This window comes from Mus pahari, chromosome 19 (assembly GCF_900095145.1).
Source record: "Mus pahari chromosome 19, PAHARI_EIJ_v1.1, whole genome shotgun sequence".
NCBI classification, from domain to species: Eukaryota; Metazoa; Chordata; class Mammalia; order Rodentia; family Muridae; genus Mus; species Mus pahari.
In genome coordinates this window covers 10,091,551-10,107,043 of record NC_034608.1, presented here as the reverse complement: position 1 = coordinate 10,107,043, position 15,493 = coordinate 10,091,551, and the positions used below count along the sequence as shown (strand labels likewise).

Genomic DNA, 15,493 nt, shown 5'->3' with positions numbered 1-15,493 from the left:
CAGCCTGGTCTACAAAGTGAGTTCCAGGACAGCCAGGACTACACAGAGAAACCCTGTCTCGAAAAACCAAAAAAAAAAAAAAAAAAAAAAAAAAGGATTAAATACAGTTCTACCCTAAGAACCAGCTATACCACTCCTGGGAACTTTGCTAAAGGGTTCCATAGAGACTTGCACACCAATGTCCACTGTAACCACAATAGCTGTAGTCATAACAGCCAAATTATGGAACACTCCCAAGTGTCCATCAACAAAGGAATGGATACAGAAAATGTGATCTATGTGCACAAAGAACTTTTATTCACCCATAAAGAATGTAATAAAGAATATGTCACTTGCAGGAAAATGGCCAAAACTACAGATTATGAGATGAAATCTCAGGCCCATAAAGGCAAATATCCCATTCATGGTTCCTAGGTTTTTATATAGAGGGGGAGAAGGAAAAGAGGGGCAACAGTAGAGGGAATGAGAGGAACAAGGTCAAAGTATATCATACAATGGAATGAAAATCTTTTTTTTGGTTTTGCAGTACTATGTTCAGTGAATATATACCAATATAATAAAGTGCCAGCAAGAAGGGGTTTGCAATCCCATGGGAAGAATAACAATATCAACTATCCAGACCCCCAAGAGCTCCCAGAGACTAACCCACCAACCAAAGAGCACATACGGAGGGACCCATGGTTCCAGCCACATATGTAGCAAAGGATGGCCTTATCGGGCATCAATGGGAGGAAAGGCCCTTAATAAAGGCTCATAGGAATGCCATGGTGGGGAGGCAGGAGTGGGTGGGTGGGTGGAGGAACACCCTCACAGAAGCAGGGTGAGAGGGGTTGGGATGGGGAATTCCGGGGGAGGGTGGGAAGGGGAACCAGGAAAGGGGATAACATCTGAAATGTAAGTAAAGAAAATATCTAATAATAAATGAATTAAATAAATAGAAATTATTCTGGCTGAATGGTAAAATAAGTTCCTCAAAGATTAAAGATTAATTTTATTGTTTTGGAAAATACAGAATTCATTAACAATGAAAGATCTAGTTAATTTCATTGACACAAATTGAGACAAATGGTATCTTTTGGATATACCCTTCTCGATTGTGTAATTTTTGAAACAGAAATAGTTGACAAGCTTTAGGGTTAAAACATATTTAATGTTAGTATATACTTAAGCCATGAAAGAATGGGCCACAGTGTTCATCTGGGATGAGTCTTCTTTATTACTGGTTTTGTTGGGTGGCCCTGGAAGTTCTACAGGAGCACACGTGGAAAACAAGGTGTATTCATGAGGGCAGTTTGAATCAAGCTATAAAAATCACGAATATCACCAGTACCTTTCAGACTTGCATTTACTTATCTCACACCGACTTAACCATTATAACATGTCTTGAAAGAAAATAGGAGCTGAAATTGTATTCAGGTGATCTTTTGAATAAAATATTTCTAAACAGAAAAAAAAAAGTGCCAGCATGACGGCTCTGTGGGTAACAGTGCTTGTTGTAAAGCCTAATGACCTAGGTTCATTCCCTGGACCCAAATGGTAAAAAGTGAGAACTAATCCCAAGTTGTCCTCTGACTTTCTCATGTATGCTATGGCATACATACAAATAAATGAATATAGTGAAAATATAGTTTTTGTTCTCCAATGAGGAATAAAAAAATTTAACTTAGGCCAGAACATTGAAATACTACTTTCAAAGAATTGCTTAAAAGCTGTACCAATTCAACTAGTGTTGACCTTGCAACAATGACGTTCTAAAAGCTAGATAATGGCAGAGTAGAATGGGGCATACCTGTCATCCACCACTGGGTATGTGAGGTAATGAGTTAAGAGGACAACCTGGGCTACATAGCAAGCCCAACTAAACAAAACAAAATCAGACAATGGACCAGCCTCTTGTCAGTAAGCACACACCTGAAAGTCTCTAGCCAGTCATACTATGGGGACCCCACTTCTGCCAGACTCTTGCCAGGTTTTGAAACACAGTTTAGAGTTTTGGCAGCAGGAAGAATAAAGACACTAGACTAGCCACTAGCTGTTATTCAAGCAAATAGCCCCAATAGCTCAAGCCATCTTTATTTATACAAGTTCTAAAGCAGTCAAGCATGAGCAGTTTCAAGTTGTTTCTTTTTAATCATTTTCCAAAAATCACAATACTAATCCATTTTAGTTTCTTTCCCACTTCCTTGTTTTCACTGACCTTTACCCATATCCAAGCATTATTTAACCATTACCTCGTATCTAACCATAAATTTTATACTGCAAGCCAAATGATTTTATCTATCCAGCCACATCCTATTCATACTGTATCTAGAAGAGCAGACATAAACCCTAAGACTAATCTTTATAAACAGTATGCTATATTTTCAAAGCAGAGAATATGATACTATACCTAGAATATTTTCCAGGTATAAGTCTAATAATTTCTAAATGGTTTACATACCACTTTTATGTTAGCAGCAGTTTTTTTAATATGGTCCTGTTCTTTTTTTATACATTCGCAGAATGGTAATAATTGATGCCCGATTCTTAACTGTTAGGATCAAGTTTCGTTTCTTCCTGGCAGTGTCTACTCTCACTTTTATCTCCAGGGGAGATTTAGAATTCTTTGTTAATTTTTTTGCCCCCAAAGAGATGTCTGACCTTTCCCACCCTTCATCTTTTCCTTATATGTTCCCATAAGTATTTAATAGCATCTCTTAAGAAATCATCTCCTAAATGCATAAAATGTATTAATCTCTTCTCTAAAACACTTAAGTAAGCAAGGATCTTTAACCTAAGTGACTTTCTCCAGCTTACTCATACGACTGTGGAGACAGCCAGTAGTAGGGAGAACCAGTTTCTATGTTCCAAAAACAAACAAACAAACAAACAAAAACAAAAAACAAAAAACCCAGGTTTAATAAACTACAAACTTTAGAAACTTTAACACTCTTCCGAGAGGCTTTTGTTCCTAGTAAAGTCAACTGCAATCAAGGAAAACTACAAATTACCGTAAACAGAGCAAAACCCTGGAGGGCCTGAGTCACAGGGATCTCAGTAACATTCCCACTGGCCCTTGCCAAGTGGGCAGGAATCTCCAAAGGCCTTGTCCTGAAGAGCTCTATTTGTAAAACATGGTTACAACATGACTTTTCACATTTCCACAATATTTTGTTAATCCCTAAACCTACAAGCATCTGACCAACGATCCCTAACCTCTTTGCTTCCCTAAACCCAAATGAGATCAGTGTTCATGGCTCTGCTGTCTCTAGCTAGAGCTGTGTGTTCCCTTGCTGAACAGCCTGTTCCTCCAGTTTCATACCATGGTTCTTCTTTCAGCTTCTGTACGCTAAGATAAAGCTCTGCCTTCTGGTATTTAATCCTGGAATGCAGGTTTAATCTCTGCTGTCTGCCAGCCCTTACTTAGGCAGGACTTAACTTTGCTTGGGAGAAAACTGGCTAGAGAACAATCACCACACACCTGTAATTTGTCAAGAGCTGGATGTTCCTGGCAGCAACCTGAGCAGTGACTTGATTTTGTTGCCAAGATGGCAAAAAAGTTGCAGACATGGCAGTGGGCAGTGTGCCCAGAACAACTCCAAATGACTAGCTTTGTTACCCCTTAATCTCTTTGGTAGCTGGCAAGCTCACTTTTATCGTTAGTGAGCTGAGGGGTGGGCCCACGAAGAATGTAAAAAGATCTTCAGCTAAGCATAGAGAGATCTCTTTATATTATAGTACATGAGCAGCCTAAAGGTATGGAGGGCACAGGCCAAATTTCAATCCACTAATTGCTAGATGAAATTTGTAGCAAGCAACAGCATCCTGTTAAGTTTTTCTTTCTCTAAAAGACATAGACAATAATTGTACCAAAATAGCTTCAAGGGAAGAATTGGATGAAGTTATGCATAAGACATTTAAGGCTAAGCATGGTTCACTTTATGCCCACATAGGAAAATATGCTGTGCTCCATTCTGTTAGACTGTTTAAAAATGCCTTGCCGGCATAAAACACTTCCCAGCAAGCTTTGCTGCAGGTTATGGTCATGTGACTGAGACCTGGTCCTTTTGATTCTCCATGAATTGGGACTGCTGCTTCCTAGTGTGCATTCTTCAACCTCCCATGATGCCCTCAGACATACACCAAGACAGACCTATGACAACTTTTAAACTGAGCTGGATTACATCCTCTGGGGAAGATTCATGCACCGACCTCTCACCCAACTCCAGATTTGTCTCTTCAGTGTTCACATATTCTAGCCAGCAGCTTGATACCTTCAGTTGCAGACTTGATTGTGGCAGGTTCCATTATCTCATAGGTGCACAAGAGGCTTTCATGGCATAACTACTGTGAATATGTGGCCTGAAGCAGACAGCAGACAGCCAAGACCAAATCTTGTCTTGACCCTCCCCCATCACCCAAATGGTAGAGCACAGTGCCTCCCTGTTAAATGAAGATCATTAATAAACTAGTGGGGCTCATTGGTAAGAGTATGAGAGGGAAAACACCAGTAAGTCTGTGCCACGGACCGACTCAGTCGAAACACACACCCGTGCGGGAAGCAGGGTCTTTTGGTATGCAGGAAGGCACTGGTCGCGGTGCGAAATGACAGACAGACACACAGTAGAGCTATATGCGTCTGAATGCGTTTTACTGTTCAAAGGCAGGCAGTTATATAGAGAAAAACTGGCAATTATATCCATAGAAGTAATTACTAAGAATGACTAAGCTTTCTGGCACAGGGAAATACAAAATCAATCAGGCAAAAACTTCGGAGAACAGGTACAGAGCATCACATCCATTAATCAGAACATCTGTAATTAAAGATAAACTTTCAGAGGTTCAAAAGTTCGCGGGAACATTCAGTTAAGGTCCCTGTGTCTAAACTCCATTGATGACTATCCATCTGTGATCCTTATCACCTAACTTCCTTCTACTGAGAGTCTTCAGGCACACTTTAAAACTGGTAACTGATGCTTTTCATGCCAGAGTGTCAAAACCCTCTTTACCCACACATTTGTAGCCATATGAATATATATATATATATATATTGTTGGGAGGTTATTATTCCAATGTATTTAAGTGATAAATGTATAATTAATCAAAAGCAAAGCAGGGGATCTTCTGAAAGGCAATCATGGCCAGTGCTGTAGTTCAAAGAATGAACTCCTAGTGAACCCTCACACCTGGATGCTCGCACCTCTAGCTATCAAGGACATCTCGTAAGTAAAGGAACAGGTCAGAGAAGAGTCACACAGGCAAAGTTTGCCATGAGAATATTCAGCTCAGATCTCTCCGACCAAAGAGTCTCACAGCGAGTTCCATCTTAGACAGCCTTGTCATACACAAGACTTTTCCCAGTAAATATCACAGAGCTTCCGCCGGGATTGCAGCTTGGCTATGCGAAATCACGGTGTCTAAGTGATTCGTGTGATAAGTCTGGAAGGTAGAAAGCCAACTGGTTCAGGCTCAGGTTTGCACAACTGGATCCCATGAGGGCTGTGCTGGCCAGGGCCCTTGATTCCAGTGTTTCAAGGTTCTTCTGTGGCTTACCTTATACTGGACAGGATGTCAACTGCAGTCAACAGAAGACCCAAAGGACATGTTTTTTTGTACATGTGTGTGCTAGGTATGCTCAGTGTCAAGTGTCTTCCTTAATCATGTACTCCTACTGTATTTTATTTTTTATTTTTGAGGTGGGTCTGGTCTTTCACTTAATCTAGAGTCTGTCAATTCAGCTGAACTGTCTGGCCAGTGAGCCCCAGGTATCTGGCTGTCTCTACCACCTCAACTACTGTGCCTGGCTTGGAGGGTTCTGGGGAAGACTGGACTTTGGTATTCACATTTACAAAGCAAACACTTTACTGACTGAGCTATCTCCCAGGCCCAGGACAACTGCTTTGAATGGGGTTTTATGGGGGCTAGCTGCTACGTCAACTGGACACTAGGTAGGGTTCACCTGGGAAAACAGAACCTTGACAAAATGTTTCCATTAGGTTGCCTGTAGGCAAATCTGTAGGGCATTTTCTTGACTGGTGATTAATGTGAGAAGGCCAACTGGGCAGTGCCACTCTTGGGCTGGTGGTTCTGGGTGCTATAAGAAAATAGGCCAGGCAAGCCAGAGGAAGGAGGCCAGTAAATTAACACTTTATCTGTGGCCTGTACATTAGTTTCTGCCTCTGGGTCCAATGACTTCCCTCAGTGATAGTGATGTAGGTTTATAAGCTGAAATAAACCCTTTCCACCTCAAGTTGCTTTTGGTCACGGCGTTTTATCACAGCAATAGAAAACCTAACTAGAGCCATACTATGTCCCACAAGAATGGCTTTAGCTGTGCAGATCTGGGACTTTGCCTGGTTGTCTACCCTACCCTCCTAGACCATGTCTCCTCCACCAGAAAGCTGCCAGGGCCCAATTCTTTCAAGGACCATCTCAAGAAAACCGGGCTTTCTAGAAGACTTTCCCCATCATCTTAGGAGCCTTTCTATCACATTTGCTAGAGTTTTGCAACTTGCCTGTATCTTCTCCAACCTCAGGTGACCTTCATGGGATCAAACTGGCTAGGGCTATCTGTACCCCCTGTGAAGACTGAAGCACACAAAAGAAGGAAAGGGACACAGGGGTTAGACTAGCAGTGATGCCTAGTCTCTGGTCATGTGCAAAGGAGGCTAGCACTCAGCCAGTACTTCAGAGCACCTGTCATACATCAGACATTATGTTGAGGTCACAGCCATAGCAAAGCAGCTGCTGTCACTTCCTGATCTTGTGGAGTGATGCCTGAAATGCTATTCTAAAGATTGAGGTGATGTCTGGTGACAAGACAATAGGTGGCACAAATGGGAACCACACACCTGGGCACCACTCTCTCCCCAAAGCATGGGGACCTTGTTAGAAAGATGTGGGAGTGATTGCCTGCAGAACTGAGAGTACTAAGTGCTGATGCTCCTGGCAAGGGTGCTGGCAGTTTCTGGGTCCTCCTCTATAGCTGCAAAAGAGAGCTAACAGTGTCAACCTGGCAGAGTGCTGGGAGTTCAAAGAAACTAAACCATGAAAGCTCTTGATTGCTGCTGTCCACTGACTAGCACCAACAACATGTAGCAAATAAAATGAACTGTTCTAGTCCTAAGTGGCAATAGCCATGTTTTGAGTGTTCCATAGCCCAAGTGGCGGAAGCTGCCAGACTGCAGGGAACTTGTTCAACACCTGTGTGAACTCAGAGCCATACCACAGAGCTCAGTGTAGACCTCCTCACCAAGGAGGCATCTGAGAAGTCATTTATTGAAGAAAATGAAGCATCCCAGCCCCAGGATCTCACCCTGCGACTCCACACACACCAATCAACACCACCAATCCAACAGTACCCATGTTCTCTCAACCTCCACCCAGGCCCAGGAGAGCAGGAGGTTAATAGTCTTCAATGTCGGAGTCCAAGTCTGAGCTTTGTTGGTTCTGAATCTGACTCTGCTTCCGATACAAAGTGGCAACCTGAGGAGAATGGGAGGAGGGGTATCAGCAGCTCCACAGTTAGCTCCCATTTCTACAGCTCCTAGCCAGAACCAACCCTCTGCCCAGGGCCTCACCTGGTCACTGGTAGTGGCCTGCTCTGGCTGCTTGTCTTCACGGACACGGACGAACCGAGGAAAACGAAGAGAGATCCCTTTTTCTTTGTCCACCTGTGAGAGAGGACAGTAGTGGGGGGGGGGGGCTCTGCTGGGCTTCAACTGCAGTAGGCTGACAAGTGACACCCTATCTGATCTCTTCTTTCTTGACTTGAGCCTTACCTCAATGGGGCTGAGCAATGGGCTGAAAGGGTTAAAGAAGGTGTCAGCATGTTTGAAATCTTGGTACCTGATGTACTGTAATACTCAGAAAATACAAGATTCTATACTTACTTATGTTGTTAGCATCCTAATAACCATGAGTGCTGAAAAACAGTCAGGGATTTAATGTCAGCAGTTTTCAGGAGCCAAGCAGCAGTTACCACAGCTCTCTGTGAAGCTATCTCTTTCTCATCTATGAACACAGGTGCACAAACTGGCATTTCTGTGAGGCTTACATGGGTGATGTGCCAGTTATTCAACTATGGGTGAGTCATAGTAAGGTAGGACAAACGTAGCTCCTTGCACTTGGTGCCAAGGGCCCTGGTTCTCTACTGCATAATAAGTATAAAAAAAAAATTAATGAGGTAAACCAAGCCTGGTAAAACTTGCTTGTAATCCCAGGTGCTCAGGAAGATGAGGCAGAAGAATCTCAAGTTTAAGAACTGTGTGGGTTAATGAGAACTTGTCTCTAAATAAACAAAGATAATAAAAATACACAAAACAAAAATGTAGGGGGAAAAAGAGAGGTATGGCAAAGCAACAACACCTCAGTGAAAGGACTAGGTTGAGAGATAAAGCCCCTACCTAGAATCGCCCAGTGAGGGGCTGGGGGGCGTGGCTCAGTGGCAGAGCACCTGCCTAGAATCCCCCAGTGAGGGAGGGGCTGGCAGCATGGCTCATGGGTAGAGCCCCCACCTAGAATGAGGGGCTGAAGGCATAACTCAGTGGTACAGCATCTAGAATCACACAGTGAGGGCATTTACTAGCCAAGCAGTTATCTTAAGCACCAAGAAAACCCTAAAAACCAACAACAGCAAAACCCTAGGAGGTCCACTTGGCAAAATACAAGTCTGCTTCTACTCGGAAAGTACATACCAGCCAAGCTTCAGGACAGGAAGAAGAGTCAAAGAAAGAGCCCTTTAAGTTCAGTCACACTGTCTCCTGTGTGCTGCTCACTGACTGCTGGATCCACCAAGACTATATCACTGATCTGTTCTGACATACGGACATTAGCCATGGAATTGTAAAACATGGTACCATGATAACTAATTCTGGGTGACTGAAGTCATGAAGGAAACACTGGTGAGTCATCCTGAACTTCTTTTTAAAACTAGGTTCTCAAATTACTTTGGAGACAAAGGTGAGATGCTATCAAAGGCAGCAATGCCATTTTCTTCTTTTATAGCTGAGAATGATGTCTGACATCCAAATATATTCAAGGTTTTTTGATTAGTCTACAGGAAGAGCACATCCCATCACCTCTGCCTTCCTTCCCTTCGAGAGTCCTTCCCAGACCCCAGAACTCACCAGGCCCCGTGCAGCAGGGTAGATGGGGGACAGGGAAAGATCAGCACACTTCACCTCCCACACAATGCTTGGGTCCAGCCAATGGTCTGGGGCCACTGCCCCATCAATCCTCACATAGGGGCGTGGGGTAGGCAATACCAGGGCCTGCAGTGAGCAGAGGAAAAGAAAATGAGTTTAAATCTCAAAGCCAGGACCCAGGCTTAGAGGGATGGAGATTAGGGATGAGAGGAGGGGAGAAGAAAATGGAGCAGTCCTTAAAGTCAAAAAGCTAGACAAGGAATATCAAAGGGAAATGAGGAAAGGAAGGTGACACATTGGGACTGAGAGGGACACTAAAATTAGAGGCAGAAGTCCAGAGAGACAGAGACATAAGACAAAGACACAACACACAAGGGGAGGAGAAGTTTTTGAGGGGGGAAGCGCAAGCCTGGGAAACAGCAGAGAGATTTCTAAAAATGGGACAGAGATGGGGTCAAACCTCAAGATACCAACACACAGGGCAGAGCCTCACACCCTAAAATGCCTGAGCCCACTAAGAAAAAAAATCATCCTTCTTTAGAGGCTCATGGCACTTCTCAGGGAAAACTACCAGAGACAATGACCACATGTGTGCTGGGCTGGGACGTGCAGTCCCTTGGATAACATCACCAAGAAGTAGCTGGTAGATCTGGGACTTGAATCTGAATGTTCTGGGATCCCATGAAGCCAGAGCCCTACACAGAATTAAGTGTGGTGAGAGGCACCAGGTGGTCACAGGGCCCACCTGCAGGCTCTGGTGATGTTCCTCCAGTTCCTCGTCACTGAATCCAGTTCCCAGCTGCAGGAGAAAATGGCAGATTAGAAATTCATCTGGCTAGCTGGTCCAGCACCTAACCCTGTTCTGCCACCTGAGATGAAGTGATGTTACTGAGCTATCAGTCACAATTCCCTGCCCTGAAAGGCTGTACTTGTCATGTACTTTCCTTTGCTTTCTAAAAAAAAAAAAAAAAAAAAAAAAATCTACTCTCCTCTGTTGAAGCTCTCCAATGTTTAGGCAAGATCTCTATCACTAAGCCACATTCCTCGCCCCTCACTGGGGTATTCTAGGCAGGGGCTCTACCCCTGAGCCACAGACCCAGCCCTTCACTGGGATATTCTAGGCAGGGGCTCTACCTCAGTCATGTTCCACGCCTCTCACTGGGACATCCTAGGCAGCAGCTGTACTGCTGAGCTACATTCCCAGCTTCACACCCAGGATGGTATTGGCCTTCTAATTCCCTACCTCCCAAGTGGCTGAGATCACAAGCTTGCACTACCACTTACCACTCCTGCTCTTAACATTACCAAGGCAATGCTATAATGGGAGTAGTAATAGTCTGTGCTGGCAGCTACCTATAACTGCTTATGTAAGTTTCTAATTAGACAGGTGCTATCTGTATTAATGGCCTTATTATTTCTTGCATTCAACCGTAACAATAGTGCTTTTAAAACTCTACATAAATATTATAAAATGGTAACATACTAGTGCCCAAAAATATAACAAATTACAAGCTACTTGATCACATGGGTAAACATGTAAATTGTCACTCATTTATTCAGAGTTGATTGAACCTGCACATGCATGATGGCAGGTACATCCCAGAGTAGAATTACATCCCTCCCAATTCTGTGATCAGCACCCAGTCCCCAGGACCTTGCATATAGCCTGAAGCTCTTCACTCTCCTCATCGTAGGCAGCCAACAGGAAGCCTCCATACCGGCCAGCCCGCTTCCCTCGGCCCAGGTAGGCGCCAATCACCACAAGGTCCAGAGTGTCGCCCACACCATCAAGGTAGTCCTTCTTCAGCTGGAGGGGGGAAGTAAGGAATGAGAGAGGCAGAAGGGTAGATGGGATCTTGCTACTTGAGGTTTGTACTTAAGAGCTTTGAGGAAGAGAAACAAGGCTCATGGGAAGTTGTAGGCCAAAATGCTTTTCAGTTTGAAGCAAAGCAAATGAGCTGGAGGTATGTGAGGGGCATCACCTTTTGCTTTTCAGGTTGAGATGGATCTGGATCCTCATGCCTCAGCCTCCAGAATGCTAGAGTTATATATAATATGGACCACACACCCAGTTTGGAAATTATCAGTTCCCAAAGAGCCAACGTTAACTCACTCAACTTACCCATCCATTCAAGAAATACTTAAGAAGTACCAGTTGAGTGCCATACAGGTACTTAAGATTATGTGGAAAAAAGTGAAATATTGCTAAGGCAGGGAAGGTTTGTACACAATGGCCTAATTCTAGACAGGAGAAACAGACCAGAAGAAAGAAAAAAAAAGTGTACAGCAGGACTGGATTGCACAGCTCCCAAGAGCCTCCATCTGTCATCTTGTACCAGAAAACATTACCTCACTCTCCACATTTATATCCAAACCTACATCCACTAGCTTATTCTCTAAAAAGCAGCCAGAGGACCCCTAAAAAATGACAACAGGATCACATGACTTTCACTAAGATCCTGCTGGCTTCCTGAAACCTTTAGAAAAGAATCTAGTTACATCTCACAAGGCCCAAGGTGCTACAGTCTTACAGCCTGCTCCCTTGACCTCCCCTGCTCACTCTGTGTCCGACAATACTAAGCCTACAACACCTCTAGGACACTGCACCTGCGGCTCTCCTGCTCACCTACTCTACCCTCTTCACATAACCCACCCCTTCCTGCTGTCCACTGCTGGGCCCAGATGTCACATCCAGAGAACTCTTCTGAACTATGCAGGGCCCTCTCAAGACTCTCCCTAACCAAGCTCTTTCCATGAGCTCACCAGAGGCAGGTTATCCTGGACACAACCTAGAAGCCTCTCCTTTGTACACCTCATGCAACAAGGATACAAGGGCAAGGGACATGAAGACCAGACTTGGCTTCCTCACCATGATATACCTAAGGCTTAGGCTAGGGAGTTCACAGTGAGTTCCTGGAAGAGCCATTAACCACGCTTTACTTCAGGAAGACATCTGACTGGGGTAGAATCATATAATGGAAACCCACACTCATTAGGGAGTGGATGGAGACTCTATACAAAGTAGGGATAGACATCCACACTGGGAAGGACGAGCACAGGCCAGAATCACCTTGAGCCAGTTGTGTGACCTCTTGGCAATCTCATAAGTGGCATCAACATCCAAGGTCTTCACCATCAGGCCCTCACAGGAGTCTGTGGGAAACATGGAAGCCTAACTAAGGAAGCAGTGGCTCACAAGATACAAGCGGGCAGGATTCCAGGTAAATCTCAGGGTTTGGGAGATGGGAAAATGGTCAGCACAGACACAGCAAAGCTTCAAACCTTGGGAGAGAAGAGTAGTTACACTCACCCTTCACTGACTGCTCCAAGAACTCAGCAATCTGCTCGGTGTCCTTGGTGTCCAAGGAGGTGGCGAAGACAAACTCACCCTCTGTTTCCACGAAGTTCTCACGGAGCAGCTGCCTGCGTCGAGACAGAGGCTGGCGAACCAGGGACTATGAGGAAAGAAAGTAGACAACACTCAGGAAACAAAAGTGGCATAAGTCCAGACCTTGACAGCATACACAAGGGTCACACATAATGATGTGGTTACAGAACGCCTTGGGGAAGGAGGAATCAACAACCAGCAGGACTGTTGTATTAGAGCTTTAACTGCAGATGAAGGAATCAGAAAAAGGCAGACCCCACTAGCATGCTGAACTCTGAAAGACCTATTGGGGACCCACCAGCTTCCTGGTAACAGATAAACACTTTGTGAAGTTATAATTTAGTTTTTACTTATTATTTGTTTATCATAGTATGTAGGTATGGATATGGCATGGCATGCATATGGAGGTCAGATAATTCTGTGGGGCCTGTTCTTTCCATCCATCTTCACACAGGTTTCAGGGCCTGAAGTCATGTCATGAAGCTTACCTGTCAAACACTTTTACATGCTGAATGCCATCCCACAGGCCACAGTTATTATATTTTTTAACCCTGCCCAACAAGGGTTAGGACCATGAAGTCCATATACATATCCAAGAGGATCTTCACTATGCTAATGAAGGACTGGAAATCACCTTCTAAGTGAGAAACACATTAGTTAATGGAATGGTCCGTCAATATCTATAGAAGCCCTGTCCCAGATACCAAAGTTCATATATGCTAAGGTAGGTCCTTTATAAAACATGGTTCAGTAAGCTGGGCAGGGGGGTTGCCTGCTTGCTAACTTAAGAAGGCTCAGGCCAGATCACACATAAACAAACTTTATACATACAAACAGGACAGATATAACCTGAGTGAGATGCTATCTACCATGGGAAGGCTAGCCTCTGCTCACCTTTCTTCTCTACGGTAAACTCATCTGTCTGGTGGATACCATCTGCACTCTACGGGTTCAGTTAGCCAGGACCATACAGAACGTCCTGATGGCCCAGTATCAGACTCAGATCAGGACCAGGACAGATATTTGACTGGCACTGGCCAGACAGAAGACATCAAGAGAGAAGCAGAAAGAGGAGGCAAGAAAAGAATGAGAGACCTCACCACTCAGCCCAACCCCATAAACACACAGGATAATTTCTCACCAGGCTGAGGTGGGAATGATTTCTGATGCCCTAAAGTGACCATTTTCAAACTTTCAGTCTCAAGAACCTTAATAATCTTTTTTCTTTTCTTTTCTTTCCTTTCTTTTTCTTTTTTCTTTCCTTTTCTCTTCTTTTCTCTTAAAGAAGAGTCTAGAGATATTTATGAGCCATCAGGTCTCATAAATACTGTGCATGTACTTTACTTGTGAGCCCCAGGCCTTCACTAGGGGATTCTAGGCAGGCAGAACACCTGAGCCATGACCCCATCCCTCACTAGGGGATTCTATGCAGTGACCGTACCAGTGAGCAACACCCCCAGCTTGTTAAAATATACTTGAGGACTCTATTTAAAGAGCTTCTATTTAGGGGAAAAGAATTGGGGAGTGTGGGGGGGGGGTCACACTTCTTGATACTTGTGATACAGAAATTTGAAATTTAAAGACTTGTGTTAATTCATTAAAAAACAGTACATCCAATACAGCCAAATAGCATTTGATTTCCCTTTTTTGTGTTCTGCAAATGAAGCTTGGGGCCTTGAGTGCAAGCCAGGCAGGGAGGTAGTCTACTTCTGTGCTATACTTCCATATCTCCAAACAGCATGTTTCATAAAATTTAAAAATGAACAGTGAGAAGAGGGAGTACAGCTGAATGACAGTATACAGACCCTTTTGTTCAAGAGAAAAGAAGCTGGCTTTTCCATAGTTCCTGCAGTCATGGAGAGAAAACCCCACTTCATACAGATGTGACAGGAAGAAAAAATCATACAAATGTAAAACCAAGAGAGGAGTCCTCAAAAACACCCTGAGCCCACACTTCAAGAGAGCCACTGCCTGAGCATGACCTCCCAGCTCAGTGCTGGGGTAGAATCAGAAATGGAAGCCAGACAGACAGCTCCAAGCTCACTCCAACCTGCTACCCTGTGGCCACCTGTCACAAAGCAGAACTCACCTCTCCGTTGAGGTAGATGAGGTCAAAAGCATACAGACACACTTGCACCTGTATCTCCGATGCATCAACCTCCTAGTTGGAACAGAATAAAAGACCAGGCATGAGGGGAGGGAAGGTGGCATTCTGTGTCCTATCTCATCACGTCTCAGGCTGATCCCTACCATTTCATGCCTACCCCTAGCTAAGGTCACACTGCCTAGGAGGTAGCAATGCTGCAGGCATTAGCCCAAAATGAGGATGACTCTTGGGAAATCCTGACTTCATCAGCCTCCCTTGTAGCTAATGATGATAAAATGACACAATTCTAGCCAGTTGAGGTACAAGATATGTGACTTCCCCAATAGGGCTTTCATAGTGAAATGACATATTCAGGAAAAGGACCCTTCTAGCTTTCTTAACTGGGATGCTGGGATAAGAATGTGATGGCTTTGACAATGGTGGCCACTTTGCCAAAGCTAGCAGATCTACATCCAGATTCATTCTGCCCCTTAGAGAACCAAGTAGAACCCCAAAGTCAGAACTGGGAGGAAAGAAACACTGTGGCACTGCTCCAGAAGTATATGGGTTGATGCTACCTTGCGCTTGCGCGTGGTGAGCACTTGGAATGGTTGGATCTGCTTCTTTTCTCGGTCCCAGGCCACAGCCTCAGTGTCCAGAATGAAAGATGTGACTGAGGGGTGTTTAATCTACAAAAGGAAGAGGTCAAGACAGAAGCAGGCCAATGAATTCCTTTACCCTCCCATTGCTCTCACAAACCACAGCTGACACAAGAGTACTCACCAAGGTACATTAGCTTTTCTAATGACTCGTCATTTGGTACCACAGACCAGACACAGTGACAGCAGCCAGAGAAAACTTCCCTCTTCTCTTTTTTTTTTTTTTTTTTTTTTT

The 15,493-nt window shown here is 44.2% G+C and overlaps 1 protein-coding gene across 1 annotated transcript in view; it reads right to left on the bottom strand.

The window, feature by feature from the left end:
* Nucleotides 1-4,647: 4,647 nt before the first annotated feature.
* Lig1 (DNA ligase 1) overlaps nucleotides 4,648-15,493 on the bottom strand; it is a 36,530-nt gene continuing 25,684 nt past the window's right edge. The window contains exons 20-28 of the mRNA XM_021219328.2: nucleotides 15,178-15,288; nucleotides 14,603-14,674; nucleotides 12,436-12,580; nucleotides 12,196-12,278; nucleotides 10,780-10,932; nucleotides 9,871-9,924; nucleotides 9,108-9,251; nucleotides 7,560-7,652; nucleotides 4,648-7,464 (exon numbers count right to left, since the gene is read on the bottom strand). Coding sequence (XP_021074987.1) covers nucleotides 7,384-7,464; nucleotides 7,560-7,652; nucleotides 9,108-9,251; nucleotides 9,871-9,924; nucleotides 10,780-10,932; nucleotides 12,196-12,278; nucleotides 12,436-12,580; nucleotides 14,603-14,674; nucleotides 15,178-15,288 — 936 coding nt within the window. The 3' untranslated portion in view covers nucleotides 4,648-7,383. The remainder of the gene's footprint in view (nucleotides 7,465-7,559; nucleotides 7,653-9,107; nucleotides 9,252-9,870; nucleotides 9,925-10,779; nucleotides 10,933-12,195; nucleotides 12,279-12,435; nucleotides 12,581-14,602; nucleotides 14,675-15,177; nucleotides 15,289-15,493) is intronic.